General features: G+C 40.9%; 1 protein-coding gene across 8 annotated transcripts in view; it reads left to right on the top strand.

The window, feature by feature from the left end:
- The first annotated feature begins 1,260 nt into the window (after positions 1-1,260).
- LOC139408936 (mitogen-activated protein kinase 10) overlaps positions 1,261-18,463 on the top strand; it is a 99,319-nt gene continuing 82,116 nt past the window's right edge. For 6 of the 8 annotated variants that reach the window (XM_071153426.1, XM_071153432.1, XM_071153424.1 and 3 more), the window contains exons 1-2: positions 1,261-1,494; positions 16,916-16,987. In XM_071153426.1, coding sequence (XP_071009527.1) covers positions 1,492-1,494; positions 16,916-16,987 — 75 coding nt within the window. In that variant the 5' untranslated portion in view covers positions 1,261-1,491. Of the gene's footprint in view, positions 1,495-16,915; positions 17,015-18,463 lie in introns of all 8 variants that reach the window. The other 2 variants (XM_071153431.1, XM_071153427.1) reach the window with 1 other exon arrangement.

Below are 18,463 nucleotides of genomic sequence, written 5' to 3'. Positions count from 1 at the left end.
CTGAATGAACTGTTTCGCTGCCAGACAATGCTCCGCTGATAGCCAGGTGTAGCAGTGGTAAGGTGTTAGGACTGCTGTTGGGACTCTACAAGAGGGACAGCTTTATGTAGGCCCTAACAGTTTGTAGGCACTGTTTGTCACCGTTATAGTGCAAATAATACTTGATCAGTTTGGGTTTCTTGCAGTAAATCTGCAGTGTCCAAATTATTTATATCTATGTTCCAGCCCCCAGATAATCCGCTCGAGGAAAATTCGGCCCATGGGTGAATTGGGGACCCCAGTTGTATTGTGTGATGCCCATATCCCTATATGTCTCTCAGAAGTATCCATATTATCAACAAAAGTCTTTTTAGCATAGCAGTTAAAAATATCAACGATGAGCACTAACACATCAACTATAGTCAGGAAGTAATTTAGCATCAAGGACTTCCTTCCTCAGTTTGGGCCCGTTAACCTGTTTCTAGCTCACTATTTGCCCTCTAGTGGTAAAAAAAAAAAAAAAATGCAAATACTATCAGATTTGCAAATGTGTGCTTGTTCAAGGGATCTCGGTGAGATGTGTCTGGTCAATGTTCATTTGGAAGGAAGACAGTAGGCTACATCACCATTGAATATCTCATGTGCCAGTGTAGAGTGTTGTCTTTCAGATGGGACGTTAAATGGGTGTCCTGACACTCTGTGGTCACTAAAGATCACATGGCACTTATTGTAAAGTAGGGGTCTTAACCCCAGTGTCCTGGCTAAATTCCCAAACTTGCCCTCATACCATCATTGCCACCTAATCATCCTCAGTTTCCAATTGGCTCATTCCTCTCCCCTGTAACTATTCCCCAGGTTGTTGCTGTAAATGTGAATGTATTCTCATTCAATTTACCTGGTAAAACATATATTAAATCAGTATTCCTTTAAAATAATTTGTATGTGTGTGCAATGCATCCTTTAATGTTTATAAACTCAAAAGGGAAAGCTGTGTGTGTGTGTGGAATGAGTGAGTGAGACCTATGATATGGCCAGAGGGTGGAATCTTAAGCGCTCCTGACCGCCTCCCCGCATATCTTGAGCGCACTGGCAGAACGTCGCAGGATCAGAGAGAGGGAAGCTCGAGCTTCTCTCCTTCATGCACACCCCTCCCATCCATTCCCGGCTATGCTTTGGGTATGACGTCACATGTGCTCCCTTAGGTTGCCATAGCAATTTCTTTCCCTAACCCCGTTCTTTTTTCTGTCCCTCCTCCTTTCTGGTACGTTCCCAATGGTACAGCCAGCATCTTGCAGCATAATGCTTACAAGACGGTAAACGGGGAGTGATTCAGCATTACAATCGTAATTTCAAGGCTATACCGGTATTTTTTTCTTCCATCGCTGCATTTTTTTCTAGTTATCTCCATGTTCACTTTTATTTTTCTGTGCGTGCTAAGTCGTTAAATGTCTCTCGTCGGAATGTTTTGAACAGAACTGTCACCGGCCTAGGATCGTCGTCAGCTGGCACGGAATGGTATGTTTGCTCGGTGTGGTGTGGTGGAACAGTGATGTTGATGCAGCGGGAACCTGCTGACGGATGGGGTGATGATTATTGCTCTAAGGTTAATGACGTCGACTAACGGCGTTTCTTTCAGTCTTAGAACGCGACAGCGACAATAACAAACCTCTTTTGATTTGACTTGTCCAGTGTTTGTTATAAATATGTGGTCAGGGATGGAATTAATAAGGTGTTGACTTGATATGTTATTGATGCAGGACACAAATGTTGTTGTCCACGAGGATGTTTTTTTCTACCGTTGATTGATGGTCCTGCCTATACATGCACCGACATTTCATAACATCCCTTTCATTATCACTAGGCTGATGTGTTAGTATGTAGGCCTATCAACAATTGAGAATATAATATCAACAATGTTGCAATATAAATATGTCAATACATCAATGAATGCTATATTATTTAGCATTTATAAGGCATCACGATAGGACTTAGATCTGGGCCTGGATACATTTAACTTACATTTGATCAATTTAAACGGTAGACCATTCAGCCAGGACTTTATAGATAGGCCTATGCACCCACTCTCAGATGTCAGCTGAACCTTGTGTGGGCTATGGACTCAATCACCTACAGAATGACTTTGCATCAATGCATCTCCGTTATAAAAGTGCACATTTACAAACTCGCCCAGAAAGATCATGAATGAATGGACCACCTGACATATTATTGCACAATGCATGATGAGATGTGAGAGATCTCATGAGATTGAATCTCAAGAGATTGAATACATTATTGATACAGTAACAGGTGCTTTAAATTTGAACACAGCAAAACACACTGTTTTGGTGTTGTCAATATATATAGAGCTTCTTACTGAGTTGTGTTATGCTATGTGAATGAGACAATCAGTTTTAAGGTGGTCAATATACTGTATAGCCATTAAGTTGTTGTGGTGTTCTTGGTACAACGAGAAAACAAGGTCTCATTAGAATATGTCAAAATAGTGGCCGTCAACCATTATAGTTTTACAGTACCAGTCAAAAGTTTGGACACCTACTCATTCAAGGGTTTTTATTTATCTTTACTATGTTCTACATTGCAGAATAATAGTGTAGACATCAAAACTATGAAATAACACATATGGAATCATGTTGTAATCAAAAACGTGTTAAACAAATTATTTGGATTCTTCGAAATAGCCACCCACTGCCTTGAAGACAGCTTTGCTCTCAACCAGCTTCACCTGGAATGCTTTTCCAATACCCTTGAAGGAGTTTCCACATATGCTGTGTCACGCCCTGGCCATAATAGAGAGGCTTTTTATTCTCTATTTTGATTAGGCCAGGGTGTGACCAGGGTGGGCATTCTATGTCTTTTTTTCTATGTTTTGTATTTCTATGTCTTGACCTGGTATGGTTCTCAATCAGGGACAGCTGTCTATCGTTGTCTCTGATTGAGAACCATACTTAGGTACCCTTTTCCCCCCACCTGTTTTGTGGGAAGTTAACGTTGTCTTTGTTCAGGGCACATAGCCCAAAGCTTCACAGTTGTTTTTTTGTTCTTCGTTTTGTCGGCGTCATTTTTAAATAAAGTTAAAATGTACGCTTACCATGCTGCACCTTGGTCCAGTCCTTCAGCCAGCCATGACATGCTGAGCATTTGTTGGCTGCTTTTCCTTTACTCTGTGGTCCAACTCATCCCAAACCATGTCAATTGGGTTGAGGACGGGTGATTGTTGAGGCCAGGTCATCTGATGCAGCACTCCACCACTCTCCTTCTTGGTCAAATAGCCCTTACACAGTTGGGAGGTGTGTTGGGTCATTGTCCTGTTGAAAAACAAATGATAGTCCCAATAAACACAAACCAGATGGGATGGCATTTCGCTGCAGAATGCTGTGGTAGCCCTGCTGGTTAAGTGTGCCTTGAATTCTAAATAAATGACAGACAGTGTCACCAGCAAAGCATCCCTACACCATCCCACCTCCTCCATGCTTCACTGTGGGAACCACATATGCAGAGATCATCCTTTCACCTACACTGCGTCTCACAAAGACACAGCGGTTGTAACCAAAAATCTCTCATTTGGACTCAGACCAAAGGACAGATTTCCACGGGTTTAATGTCCATTGCTCACGTTTCTTATTGGTGTCCTCTAGTAGTGGTTTCTTTGCAGCAATTCGACTATGAAGGCCTGATTCATGCAGTCTCCTCTGAACAGTTGATGTTGAGATGTGTCTGTTACTGAATTTATTTGGGCTGCAATCTGAGGTGCAGCTAACTCTCATGAACCTATCCTCCATAGAAGTATGGACTTGGCCCAAATAGAGCTATCTTCTGTATACCACCCCTACCTTGTCACAACACAACTGATTGGCTCAAATGTATTAAGAAGGAAAGAAATTCTACAGATTAACATTTAACAAGGCACGCCTGTTATTCAAATAATTGAAATGCATTCCAGGTGACAACCTCATTAACTGGTTGAGAGAATGCCAAGAGTGTGCAAGGCTGTCATCAAGGCAAAGGGTGGCTACTTTGAATAAGCTCAAATATATTTAACACTTTTTTTGGTTGCTACATGATTCCATGTGTTTTTCTGTAGTTTTCATGTCTTCACTATTGTTTTTCAATGTAGAAAATAGTCAAAATAAAGAAAAATCCTTGAATGAGTAGGTGTGTCCAAACTTTTGACTGGTACTGTATATGTCACCTATGTCGATGGCAACATGATAGCCTGTCTGAAGTGGATACTGTGCAATGCCAAGAGGCGGCATCATGGGCCAAAATGTGTGTTACTTTACAGCCTATTGCATATGATACTGGTGAATACTGTATAGCTGTTGAGCATGGTAAAAAGGGAAGATGTGCAATCCAAGAGTAAGCACTAGCCAAAAGGTTGTTACTGAACAGCCCATTGCATGCATACAAGGCTTAAGAGAGAAGGTTTGAAAGACTGTAACCTTGTGGGCTAAATTATTAAACACTATGAATGGGAAGAAGTGCTGCCGGGAGCAACTTAACAATTAATCAATTCATTTATTTGTGTGCTGGTTAGAATGTGCTGCTATCCTCCTAAGAGATACACTAGACCCACGTAGGGCTGCGTGCCATATGACACCTTATTCTCTATTTAGTGCACTTTATACGGCTAGTAGGTTCAACCTCTTCATCATCAATAGGCTTTCGGTAATTGTTTACAAAGTCTAATTGGAGAGACAATTAGATTAAATATAAATAATACAGTATTTGATTATTGTTACTATTCAAGTTGTTTAATTTGAAGCATAAGCTATACAAAATCTTCATGTTTATCCTGCTGTTTCAGGTAATGTAATGTGGGCTTAGATAAACATATACAATTCATCAACATTGATTTTGAGGTATGCTCCAATTCCCCCCATGGAGTGGTCTCAATGGCAATTTTCAAGCCATTGATAGATAGATTCAATTGAGCATTAAGTGTGTCCGTCTTGGTGTAGCCTGCTTTGCTTTTCATTTGTGGCTCTTGGCGTATGATACAATCTGATGTTATGGAACAAACATCAGTGTGTATTGAAGAAGAGATAATGATGAGGATACTGTAGTAGGAAAGTCTGATCTGGTCACTAATTAAATGTTGCAATACGAAAATAAGAACAGACATTTGAATAATGTGTTTTTGTAAATTTGACATCTCAAGAGGTAGCGACAGACTGCAAATTGGCCTTTGACAAATTGTTGTAAATGTGTTTGGAAACATAATCATAAAAGTCAAAGGTTAGAAACAAGGAGTCAATGTCTTAACTGCATCCTAAAGTCATTTGTATTTGTATTTATTAAAGATCCCCATTAGCTGTTGCCAAGGAAGCAGATACTCTTCCTGGGGTCCAAACATTAAAGCACTTACATTACATATAAAACAAAATATTAAACATTACACCACTACATACAGTGGGGCAAAAAAGTATTTAGTCAGCCACCAATTGTGCAAGTTCTCCCACTTAAAAAGATGAGAGAGGCCTGTAATTTTCATCATAGGTACATACACTTCAACTATGACAGACAAAATGAGAAGAAAAAAAATCCAGAAAATCACATTGTAGGATTTTTTATGAATTCATTTGCAAATTATGGTGGAAAATAAGTATTTGGTCAATAACAAAAGTTTATCTCAATACTTTGTTATATACCCTTTGTTGGCAATGACAGAGGTCAAACGTTTTCTGTAAGTCTTCACAAGGTTTTCACACACTGTTGCTGGTATTTTGGCCCATTCCTCCATGCAGATCTCTAGAGCAGTGATGTTTTGGGACTGTTGTTGGGCAACACAGACTTTCAACTCCCTCCAAAGATTTTCTATGGGGTTGAGATCTGGAGACTGGCTAGGCCACTCCAGGACCTTGAAATGCTTCTTACAAAGCCACTCCTTCGTTGCCCGGGCGGTGTGTTTGGGATCATTGTCATGCTGAAAGACCCAGCCACGTTTCATCTTCAATGCCCTTGCTGATGGAAGGAGGTTTTCACTCAAAATCTCACAATACATGGCCCCATTCATTCTTTCCTTTACACGGATCAGTCGTCCTGGTCCCTTTGCAGAAAAACAGCCCCAAAGCATGATGTTTCCACCCCCATGCTTCACAGTAGGTATGGTGTTCTTTGGATGCAACTCAGCATTCTTTGTCCTCCAAACACGACGAGTTGAGTTTTTACCAAAAAGTTATATTTTGGTTTCATCTGACCATATGACATTCTCCCAATTTTCTTCTGGATCATCCACATGCTCTCTAGCAAACTTCAGACGGGCCTGGACATGTACTGACTTAAGCAGGGGGACACGTCTGGCACTGCAGGATTTGAGTCCTTGGCGGCATAGTGTGTTACTGATGGTAGGCTTTGTTACTTTGGTCCCAGCTCTCTGCAGGTCATTCACTAGGTCCCCCCGTGTGGTTCTGGGATTTTTGCTCACCGTTCTTGTGATCATTTTGACCCCACGGGGTGAGATCTTGCATGGAGCCCCAGATCGAGGGAGATTATCAGTGGTCTTGTATGTCTTCCGTTTCCTAAAAATTGCTCCCACAGTTGATTTCTTCAAACCAAGCTGCTTACCTATTGCAGATTCAGTCTTCCCAGCCTGGTGCAGGTCTACAATTTTGTTTCGGGTGTCCTTTGACAGCTCTTTGGTCTTGGCCATAGTGGAGTTTGGAGTGTGACTGTTTGAGGTTGTGGACAGGTGTCTTTTATACTGATAACAAGTTCAAACAGGTGCCATTAATACAGGTAACGATTGGAGGACAGAGGAGCCTCTTAAAGAAGAAGTTACAGGTCTGTGAGAGCCAGAAATCTTGTTTGTTTGTAGGTGACCAAATACTTATTTTCCACCATAATTTGCAAATAAATTCATAAAAAATCCTACAATGTGATTTTCTGGATTTCTTTTCTCATTTTGTCTGTCATAGTTGAAGTGTACCTATGATGAAAATTACAGGCCTCTCTCATCTTTTTAAGTGGGAGAACTTGCACAATTGGTGGCTGACTAAATACTTTTTTGCCCCACTGTATATAAAAATAGACTACATATAAAGCTGGGCAGCGTCATGTTGTGGGGGTGCTTTGCTGCAGGAGGGACTGGTGCACTTCTCAAAATAGATGGCATAATGAGGATGGAAAATGATGTGGATATATTGAAGCAACATCTCAAGACATCAGTTAAAGCTTGGTCGCGAATGGGTCTTCCAAATGGACAATGACCCCAAGCATACTTCCAAAGTTGTGGCAAAATGGCTTAAGGAAAACAATGTCAATGTATTGGAGTGGCCATCACAAAGCCCTGACCTCAATCCAATAGGACATTTGTGGGCAGAACTGAAAAAGCGTGTTTGAGCGAGAAGGCCTACAAACCTGACTCAGTTACACCAGCTCTGTCAGGAGGAATGGGCCAAAAATCACCCAACTTGTTGTGGGAAGCTTGTGGAAGGCTACCTGAAATGTTTGACTCAAGTTAAACAATTTAAAGGCAATGCTAACAAATACGAATTGATTGTATGTAAACTTCTGAACCACTGGTAATCTGAAGAACAAAATAAAAGCTGAAATAAATCATTCTCTCTATTATTATTCTGACATTTCACGTTGCTAAAATAAAGTGGTGATCTTAACTGACCTAAGACTGGGAATTTTTACTAGGATTAAATGTCAAGAATTGTGAAAAATTGAGTTTAAATGTACGGTGTATGTAAACTTCCGACTTCAACTGTATATTGAATGCATTAACAGAAATGATCATAACCAAACATACATTATACAGTATATTAGAAATCATAGTAATTAACGGTACATGTAGGCTACTACTGGTTATATATGTAATGGGGAATTGATAGACACTAACAATCAAGGCAAACAATTCACACAATGAAGTTATGAAACATTGAATGTGCACAAATTGGCGTGAGGGAGCGCATTGTACAATTTATAGAGACTTGCATTGTACATTTTAGACACTCTTCTTCTTGGACCATGCCATCCACACAGCCTCCGCAATGGTTTTTGTCTCAGCCTCTTTACTGAGATGGGTGCGAATCAGACAGGTGTCTCGTGTTCCATAAAAAAACATATCTACTGTGTATATATATATATTTGCTACTGCTGCTCGACAAAAAAAAGTTTGGTCGACCAACAGCCTATCAACCAAATAATTGACCTGTCAACTAATTGGCGTCAGCCCTAAATACATTTTATTTAACATTGTTTTGATTGCTGTTTTGTTTCATATTATATTGATTGTTGTATTACTGTGATCAGGGCACCCTTGTGAATGAGACCCTGGTCTCAATGGGTTTTCCCTGAATAAATAAAATGTGAATACAGTAAAGATAGCAACTGTCTGTTGAGAACCAAAGCAATATGCTCTGCAGAGAGCTACAGTTATTAGGTTACATACATTGATTTGAGCCGATGGAAATACTGGATGGGGTTTTTATTTTGTCTCTATGCACCCACCCAGCTGACTAATGCTAAGCCAGCCAGGTAGCCATATTGTAGTTGTGTGCATCCCCAATGGCACCCTATTCCCTATATACAGTGGTTTGTCCTTTAAAAGTTGCAGCGTACTGCGGCACAGCTTGCACGGTGCCGCAGAATTCTATGGCACGTTATTTAAGTGTGAAAGACTGGTACCATTAATGCTAGTTAGTGCTAGTTTGACCACCAGAGGACATCTTTGAGAAGCATTTGATAGCCTTCAATAGTGACTGTACTAGAGAATGCAGACACGCGGGAGACTGGGGTTGAAATACTCAACACTAGTGAGACTCATGTCGCCTATGTTACGCCTACAGTATATCGAAAAATATGATGGAACTCTCAGTCAATAATTACATATAGAGGATTGGAGGATATTTCTCTAATTCAGTGATATTTTTTTCCATAGTAATTTGTTATGGATACGTAACTAAATAATCATAGTAATTTTGAGAGTATTTTTATAATTATTTTATTAACGAAGCATAAAGCTGCCATTAGAAGTTACATTGTTTTAGTTTGACTATGACTATGACAGACAAAATGAGAGAAAAAAAATCCAGAAAATCACATTGTAGGATTTTTAATGAATTTATTTGCAAATTATGGTGGAAAATAAGTATTTGGTCACCTACAAACAAGCAAGATTTCTGGCTCTCACAGACCTGTAACTTCTTTAAGAGGCTCCTCTGTCCTCCACTCGTTACCTGTATTAATGACACCTGTTTGAACTTGTTATCAGTATAAAAGACACCTGTCCACAACCTCAAACAGTCACACTCCAAACTCCACTATGGCCAAGACCAAAGAGCTGTCAAAGGACACCCGAAACAAAATTGTAGACCTGCACCAGGCTGGGAAGACTGAATCTGCAATAGGTAAGCAGCTTGGTTTGAAGAAATCAACTGTGGGAGCAATTATTAGGAAATGGAAGACATACAAGACCACTGATAATCTCCCTCGATCTGGGGCTCCACGCAAGATCTCACCCCGTGGGGTCAAAATGATCACAAGAACGGTGAGCAAAAATCCCAGAACCACACGGGGGGACCTAGTGAATGACCTGCAGAGAGCTGGGACCAAAGTAACAAAGCCTACCATCAGTAACACACTACGCCGCCAGGGACTCAAATCTTGCAGTGCCAGACGTGTCCCCCTGCTTAAGTCAGTACATGTCCAGGCCCGTCTGAAGTTTGCTAGAAACCATTTGGATGATCCAGAAGAAAATTGGGAGAATGTCATATGGTCAGATGAAACCAAAATATAACTTTTTGGTAAAAACTCAAGTCGTCGTGTTTGGAGGACAAAGAATGCTGAGTTGCATCCAAAGAACACCATACCTACTGTGAAGCATGGGGGTGGAAACATCATGCTTTGGGGCTGTTTTTCTGCAAAGGGACCAGGACGACTAATCCGTGTAAAGGAAAGAATGAATGGGGCCATGTATCGTGAGATTTTGAGTGAAAACCTTCCATCAGCAAGGGCATTGAAGATGAAACGTGGCTGGGTCTTTCAGCATGACAATGATCCCAAACAAACCGCCCGGGCAACGAAGGAGTGGCTTCGTAAGCATTTCAAGGTCCTGGAGTGGCCTAGCCAGTCTCCAGATCTCAATCCCATAGAAAATCTTTGGAGGGAGTTGAAAGTCCGTGTTGCCCAGCAACAGCCCCAAAACATCACTGCTCTAGAGGAGAACTGCATGGAGGAATGGGCCAAAATACCAGCAACAGTGTGTGAAAACCTTGTGAAGACTTACAGAAAACGTTTGACCTATGATGAAAATTACAGGCCTCTCATCTTTTTAAGTGGGAGAACTTGCACAATTGGTGGCTGACTAAATACTTTTTTGCCCCACTGTATATTGTCCTGCTAATAACAGGGTTAATGATATATCTGTGAGAATATCTAATGGGCTTTTATATAATTCTAAATTCATCATTAATAATAATAACAATAATAATAATCGCTTTGTTTATAAAATAACTAAATAATCTCCAAAATATTGTTTTCAAATAACGGCCCAAAAAAAGGCCATTCTTGATCATGGGGTGAGACTTTGTGACTAATTTGTAAATAAAGTTTGTAAATAAAGGCATTTTTTTAAATGTATTTATCTTTTTAGAGGGAGATAAACCTACAATCATCTCATGGGTCACCCATTCGGGGGCAGCACAGGTATTTAACCAGCATCTGTAGCAACACAGCTTGCACTGCTATGCAGTGTTTTAGACCGTTGCGCCATTCAGGCGCTGTATAATATGACCGGTCGGGAAAGGCCTATAGTTCTACAGTAAGAGAAAAATAATCCTAACAAAATAAAATAATATGAATCTTAGTGCAACAACAGTTTTAGTAAATAATACTGAAGTCATGCACAATTATCAGTTTACATTTAGGTTTATGTCGCCCAGTTCAGTTCGCCCAGGTCAGTTAGAGACACAGTATGACCCAAAAGCATAATCAATGCTCTAACTCCCCCTTGCGCAATGAAGTGGTGACGCAGGGTACCGTACTAAACCACAAATTACCTCAAAGTCCCGCAGCATAATTGCAAAACTCTTAGTGAAGCAACCACTGTAGTGCACTACTTTTGACCAGGGCCCATAGTGCACTATGTAGGGAATGGGATGCTATTTGGGACGTAGCCATCTCTGCCCAGCCCCTCCCCATGATAAGCAGCAGCATAGGGAGAGGGATTATGTGTGTGTGTATAGTCTCTGCCCAGTCCTCTCCCATGATAAGCAGCAGCATCACATCTGTAACGGGAGCAATCTTATTAAGGGGTCACACAGCAAGGCATGGGCCATCAAAGGATTTAACAGACAGCATTAATCTGGACTGAAAGCCACAGTGAAACTGATCCTTATGTGCACCACCACCTTCATGATATAATATAATATAATACAACGTCTTTATGTGGAACAATGGGCTTGAAATAACTTGAGACATTTTTGCTGTACCTTCTGTCCTCTTTGCATAGAGGACAAGTTTAATTGCTCAGTGGAATTCAATAGTATGCTTTTATTGTCCTCATGTGAAGACATTCACAAATGTAGGTCACAATTTCTCAAACTACAGTTCTACATTATAAGTAGCACATTAAACCAGAATGTTTAGCAGTAAAAATATAATATCATTGCTACAGATAATTGCAAGTGATTTACTTATGTTCAAAGACTGTGCGGAACTGCTTGCTCGCTGCTTGCTGCTTGCTCACTGAAGGGCTAGATGTTCAAAGTGGGTTGCTTCGGCCCTAGCATCCAGCTTGATTATGTTTCAGGTTGATTTAAGAATGTGCTAAATAGACTCACTATCCATGTTCATGTTCCAGCCCTCGGGAAAATGCAGCATCAGCAAGTTTCCATTTCCATCCTACACCGCCATCGTTCACACTGACAGAGGGAGGGATATAGAGGAAGAGAGAGAGAGAGAGACGTGGAGAGAGAGCTGGAAGAAAGAAAGAGAGAGTGAAGTGTGTGTGTCTGTGAATAACACAAAAGCTATTCAAGCTGTGTTTTTGCTATTTCTACCTCTTCAAATTCAAATGACCTCTTTAAGGCCTTGAATTGTGTCATGCATTTTTTTTTTATATGTAGGATAATTGGTGTCATGGAGCATATGTACATGACTTGTAGACAATGACACTGAAACAAATTAATGGTTGAAGAAATACTCTATTGTATCTCTTCAATGTATAGCCAAGAATCCTGAAACAAAATAGAATATGTTGCATTGAGTAGCGCATTCCGTTTGCCAACAATACTTTGACATAAGGCAACAAAGTTGACTGTTTGTTGTGCAAGCCAGTTACTAAAACAATGTAACTTGTTAACCATCTTTCTATTGTGTATAATGCTGCCCATTTTAAATGTACATGCTCTAGCAATATGAAATATATTATTAGAACAATGATCAAAGTATTTGTAGAGTATAATCATATCAGTTAACCTACCTTGTGTGTTTGTCTGAAGACCCGCTCTGTCTCCTTGTTTAAGTGCTGGTGTGCATTGCAAGAGGCAAATTAGACTACGAGAATATGCAAAGTGATGAATTATCCCGGGGGTGAATTACTTCATGAATGTGCATTGTGTGACTTAAAGAAGAAGTTATTTCACAAGTTATTGAAGTGTGTGTGTATATAAAACTGTTGTTTATGATGTTGTATGTCCATGGGAAATTACGTATTTATGGTAGAAATGTGTTTCCTAGCTGAAGGGAGTTCCTGGAAAGAGTACTTAGGTGCTCAGTTGGCTTTTGCATGGGGGGAGAGCAGGAAATAGGTTGGCTAGAGTAGAGTTAAACCAGAGTTTTGTTATAGAAAATAGAGTTGTTGCCAGAATAGTATATACTGAGAATATCTTTGATTTATTCAAGTCTTTTACAACTTCCTGTTTGTTATTTTCCATACAGAGTTTATTGGCCAATTAGTCCTGTTAATATTTGTAAATATGATTTAACATGATTTGACATCATTTTTTCTGTGGCCAATGACCTTGAGTCTTCTTGGATGGGGACTTCTAATGTAAATCTATGGCAGTACAAACCGTAGATTTTGTACTTGAGTGACAGAACACTGAGCCAATCACGACGCAACTAGATAACAACATTGCTGTATGTAAAAAAAACAATTTCAAATGTTGCTACATAAGACCGAATCAGGTGGTGAGTCATAATTGTTCAGCAGTCTTATGGCTTGGGGGGTAGAAGCTGTTAAGGAGCTAGAATTGGCACTCCGGTACCGTTTGCCGTGTGGTAGCAGAGAGAACAGCCTATGACTTGGGTGACTGGTCCTTTCTCTAACACCGCCTAGTAATGAAGTCCTGGATGGCAGGTAGCTTGGCCGCAATGATGTACTGGGCCGTACGCACTACCCTCTGTAGCACCTTACTGTCGGATGCCAAGCAGTTGCCATACCAGGTGGTGATGCAACTGATCAGGATGCTCTTGATGGTGCAGCTGTAGAATGTTTTAAGGATCTTTTCAGTCTCCTGAGGAGGAATAGGCATTGTCGTGCCCTCTTCACGACTGTCTTAGTGTGTTTGTACCATGATAGTCTGTTGGTGTTGTGGACAGTGCTCCACTACAGCCCCATTGATGTGAATGTGGGCGTGTTCAGCCCTTCTTTTCCTGTAGTCCATGATCAGCTCCTTTGTCTTGCTAACGTTGAGGAAGAGGTTGTTGTCCTGGCACCACACTGCCAGGTCTCTGATCTCCTCCCAATAGGCTGTCACATCGTTGTCGGTGATCAGGCCTACCACCGTTGTGTCGTCAGCAAACTTAATGATGGTGTTGGATTCGTGCTTGGCCACGCTGTCGTAGGTGAACAGGGAGTACAGGATGGGGACTGAGCACTCACCACTGAGGGGCCCCTGTATTGAGGATCAGCGTGGCAGATGTGTTGTTGCCTACCCTTACCACTTAGCGGCGGCCCGTCAGGATGCCATTACCACCAGGGGGCGGCCCTTCAGGATGGTCCAGTTGCAGAGGGAGGTGTTTAGTCCCAGGGTCCTTAGCTTAGTGATGATGTTTATGGGCACTGTGGTGTTGAACGCTGAGCTGTAGTCAATGAACAGCATTCTCACATAGGTGTTCCTTTTGTCCAGGTGGGAAAGGGCAGTGTGTAGTGCTATTGAGATTTGTTGGGGTGGTATGCGAATTGGAGTGGGTCTAGGGTTTCCGGGATGATGGTGTTGATGTGAGCCATGACCAGCCTTTGAGAGCACTTCTTTTAGGCAGGTTTCCTTCGCGTTCTTGGACCCAGGGACTATGGTAGTCTGTTTAAAACATGTAGGTATTACAGACTCGGTCAGGGAGAGATTGAAAATGTCAGTGAAGACACTTGCCAGTTGGTCCGCGCATGCTCGGAGTACACGTCCTGGTAATCCGTCTGGCCCTGCGGCCTTGTGAATGTTGACCTGTTTAAAGGTCTTGCTCACATCGGCTACATCGAGATCGGATACGGAGAGCGTGATCACAGTTGTCCGGAACAGCTGGTGCTCTCATGCATGTTTCAGTTTTGCTTGCTTCGACGCGAGCATAAAAGGCATTTAGCCCGTCTGGTAGGCTTGTGTCACTGGGCAGCTCGCGGCTGGATTTCCCTTTGTAGTCCGTAATAGTTTGCAAGTCCTGCCACATCCGATGAGCGTCATAGCTGGTGTAGTAGGATTCAATCTTAGTCCTGTTTGATGCTATGCCTGTTTGATGGTTCATCTGAGGGCACAGCGGGATTTCTTATAAGCGTCCAGATTAGTGTCCCAGTCCTTGAAAGCGACAGCTCTAGCCTTTAGCTCAGTGCGGATGTTGCCTGCTATCCAAGGCTTCTGATTGGGATATGTACTTACGGTCACTGTGGGGACGGTGACTGAGGTGGTTTACTCCTAAATGCCATTGGATGAATCCCGGAACATTTTCCAGTCTGTGCTAGCAAAACAGTCCTGTAGCGTAGCATCTGTGTCATCTGACCACTTCCCTATTGAGAGAGTCCCTGGTACTTCCTGCTTTAGTTTTTGTTTGTAAGCAGAAATCAGGAGGATAGAATTATATGTCTTTGTGCATGGAGTTAAGCTGGTCTAAAGTTTTTTTCCTCTGGTTGCACATGTGATATGCTGGTAGAAATGAGGTAAAACGGATTTAAGTTTGTCTGCATTAAAGTCCAGGTCCACTAGTAACGCCACTTCTGGATGAGCATTTTCTTGTTTGCTTATGGCCTTATACAGCTCGTTGAGTGCGGTCTTAGTGCCAGCATCGGTTTGTGGTGGTAAATAGACAGTTAGGAAAAATATAGAGGAAAACTCTTGGTAGGTGGTGTGGTCTACAGCTTATCATGAGGTACTCTAACCTCAGATATATATATAGCGTAGGGTCCTACTGGGGAGAATAGGATGGCCAGAGATATTCGGGCCAAATAAAGGATCACTACTTTAGTAATATGCTGCCCAATGCTCAGCCACTATATTATGTAAGGGATATAGACGTTCTGTAAATTACCTTGGAAATAATAGACGAGGCAGTGCTGAGTCCCTTCAGGGAGTTCATTTTTCCATATATATATATACCACAGTTACCAAAGAAAACGGCTAACTACACAATGACATAATGGGTGGACTGGCGGCCATTGCGAGTGTATCCATAAGAGCAAAGCAGGAAGTAAAAGCAGGAAGTGAAAGCAAGTGTACTTATCAATATGTGCTGTGATTTGTTGATTCAACTCAACTGACCTTACTAAAAATACATTCCGTAGCATGAGCCACATCAGTTAACAATTTGAATGAACATTCTACATTACCATGGAAATCATTGCATCATAATACCAGGCAGCCATTGGGTACACATGAGTCAAATTGCCAGGGTTTCAGCCTGTTGTATTCATTGTTTTTATACGTCTGCTGCTGCCATTTACTTTCATTTTTTTGTGCTTTTTTGCAGTGCTTCTTTTTTTGCTTCTTTTCATTTTTTTTGTGCTTCTTTGTAGTGTTGCAGGACTTGAGACCGATCTCAGTCCTGAATCCAGTCTCAACACCACATATTGAGTCCCTAGGTTTTGTCTCAGTGTTTGCATTTTTTTTACTCGGTCTCGGACAATGAGGACTCGTAATTTCTTGCCGAGACCAGCAGAGTGAAAAACTCATCATTATCAGCCCCTAAAAACCGCTTCGCCAGGCCATATGTCCACACTCCTTCCATGACACATTATTATCTAGTTGCCTATTGAAACCTGGGCTTCCTGTTTTACTCGTAACATTACTGTCCTTTACTTTTGTTGAAAAATATCCCAAAATGTTGTCGTGCTCATCAGAATTTCCTTGATTCGCTGTTAAGGAATAGTGGGGGACATTGTTTGGAAGTTGCACACTCAATATTAGTAAGAGGAGACCAGAGGAAGTTGTAACATAATTTGTCTTTTTATCTATACTTTTTATCTATATAAACGCAACATACTACATGATTGTGTTATTTCATAGTTTTGATGTCTTCACTATTATTCCACAATGTAGAAAATAGTGAAAATAAAGAAAAACCCTTGAATGAGTAGGTGTGTCTAAACTTTTGACTGGTACTGTATGTCTAAAAGACACATCTGGATTCAGATATAGGATATGGTGCATATCCACAAAACTCAAATTATGTATTGAAAATGGTCTTTATTCCCTAGAATATACAAAAACATGTCATGTAAAGATATCCCTTTTCGCCCAGTGTCTTGACAACTACTATAGTCATTGTCATCCCAAACTCCCATACAAGTTGGCTACCGTACACACAGATCTGAGATCAGGCTACACTGCCAGAGTCTAGAAAGACCCCCACTCTCCTCTACCTTCCACAGGTTGTTGCTGTAGAGAATGTGTTCTCAGGCAACCTAACTGGTAAAACAAGGATTAATAAATTAATGAACCTCTAATCTCTAACCTCTCCTCTCTCCTCTGTTTGTGTATTGCAGGTATTTATGAGCAGGCATTTCTTCTATTACTGCGGTGAACCAGTCCTAGATGTGAAAATAGCCTTTTGTCAGGTGTGTGTTCCTTACAGGTAAAATAAGGTACAGTATTCATTCACTTCCATTTCCTCTTCATTAGTGTTATGTCTGTTTCATAGAGCTGGAAAGAGTGTTAGCACTATTGAGGGACTAGGTCTGCCTTAAAATGGTGGTGGTGAAAGCCTTCTACGGGGCCACCCATGCTAAAACAGGCTTTGTGGCAAGTGTACCATCTATCCAAATCAATGGTGTGTTTGTGTCATATGATGACCCAACAGGTACTGTAGCCTTGTCCTATACTGTATGTGCTGTAGCTAACTACTTTGTGTTAGCGTTAGTGTTAATAAATCAGTGATTGACCCCATGTTGGGCCACCTATTGTGAAAATGGGGTCCCGGGAGAATTTCCAAAATCGTGAAGAAAAAATATACATACAAAAATATATATATATATTATAATATTGTCTTTGTATCTAAACATCATTCTAATGTGGTTAGCCTTAAAAATGTATTTAAATGAGAATTATTCAAATCTTAAAGAGAAATTCAATCAGAGAGCGCCCTTAGCTCATGGGAAAAGGCCACACATGGCTAGGCCCGATATGCTATGAAACCACACACTATTGCAGAGACTTCAAAGTCAATACATAACCGGCCGCCAAGGGCGGACTAAAATAATAATTCAGGCTGGGAATTTGACTCCATCCCAGGCCCCCCTGTTCACGCAAACCACCAGACCGCTAATTTTGTAGGCTAACCCTATTTGTTGATGTAACGGGTACTGAACTAGTTATACATTTGGCCACTATGTTCATCTGGGAAGAAAGTTATGCACATTACAAAATACAAACACTTGGGACTGACCAACAAGTAGCCTATCTGAACACTGAGTTTTCAAGGTATGCTATGGCTATGGGTGCCCCCTCAAACTCACTAGGAATACACCAATCATAGCACATACAAATGTACAAGGCTAGACACACAAAACTATTAGCCTACATTTTTTTAAAAGAGAAGGTGATATACAGAGTTAGCTCAAATGTTCAAATGAATATCTTTATATTCAAGCATCAAGCATATCAAAAGTATCAAAAACCTTCACACACACACATTCACTGAACTTGAACATAAGCTACAACAATGTAAGTAAGTATAATACAAAAGTCGAAAAAGCACTCCTCTACAAAAAAATTTAGATTACAATGTTCACTCACTGGTGTCCATAAAGCAAACTGCACAAAAATAAACACATCTATACACTTGAGTCAATGAAATTGAACATTGGCTACATAACTGCAAGTATAATATGAAAGTCCAAAAAACATGCCTCTGTACAAAAGCTTTAACTCAACAGCAAATTGTATTTCACCCATGTCAGCCTGTTAAGGAAGAGTCATAGCATCACTACTTTAGAGTAACCAGTAAGTAATTACCACTAGTAAACCAGTAGGTGGCGAAGTAACTCACTGCTCTCTGCCATCTTGTCAATTATGTCATCTTTGTCAAGTCCCAT

This window comes from Oncorhynchus clarkii, chromosome 5, assembly GCF_045791955.1.
Source record: "Oncorhynchus clarkii lewisi isolate Uvic-CL-2024 chromosome 5, UVic_Ocla_1.0, whole genome shotgun sequence".
NCBI classification, from domain to species: domain Eukaryota; kingdom Metazoa; phylum Chordata; class Actinopteri; order Salmoniformes; family Salmonidae; genus Oncorhynchus; species Oncorhynchus clarkii.
This window is presented reverse-complemented; position numbering and strand designations above follow the sequence as displayed.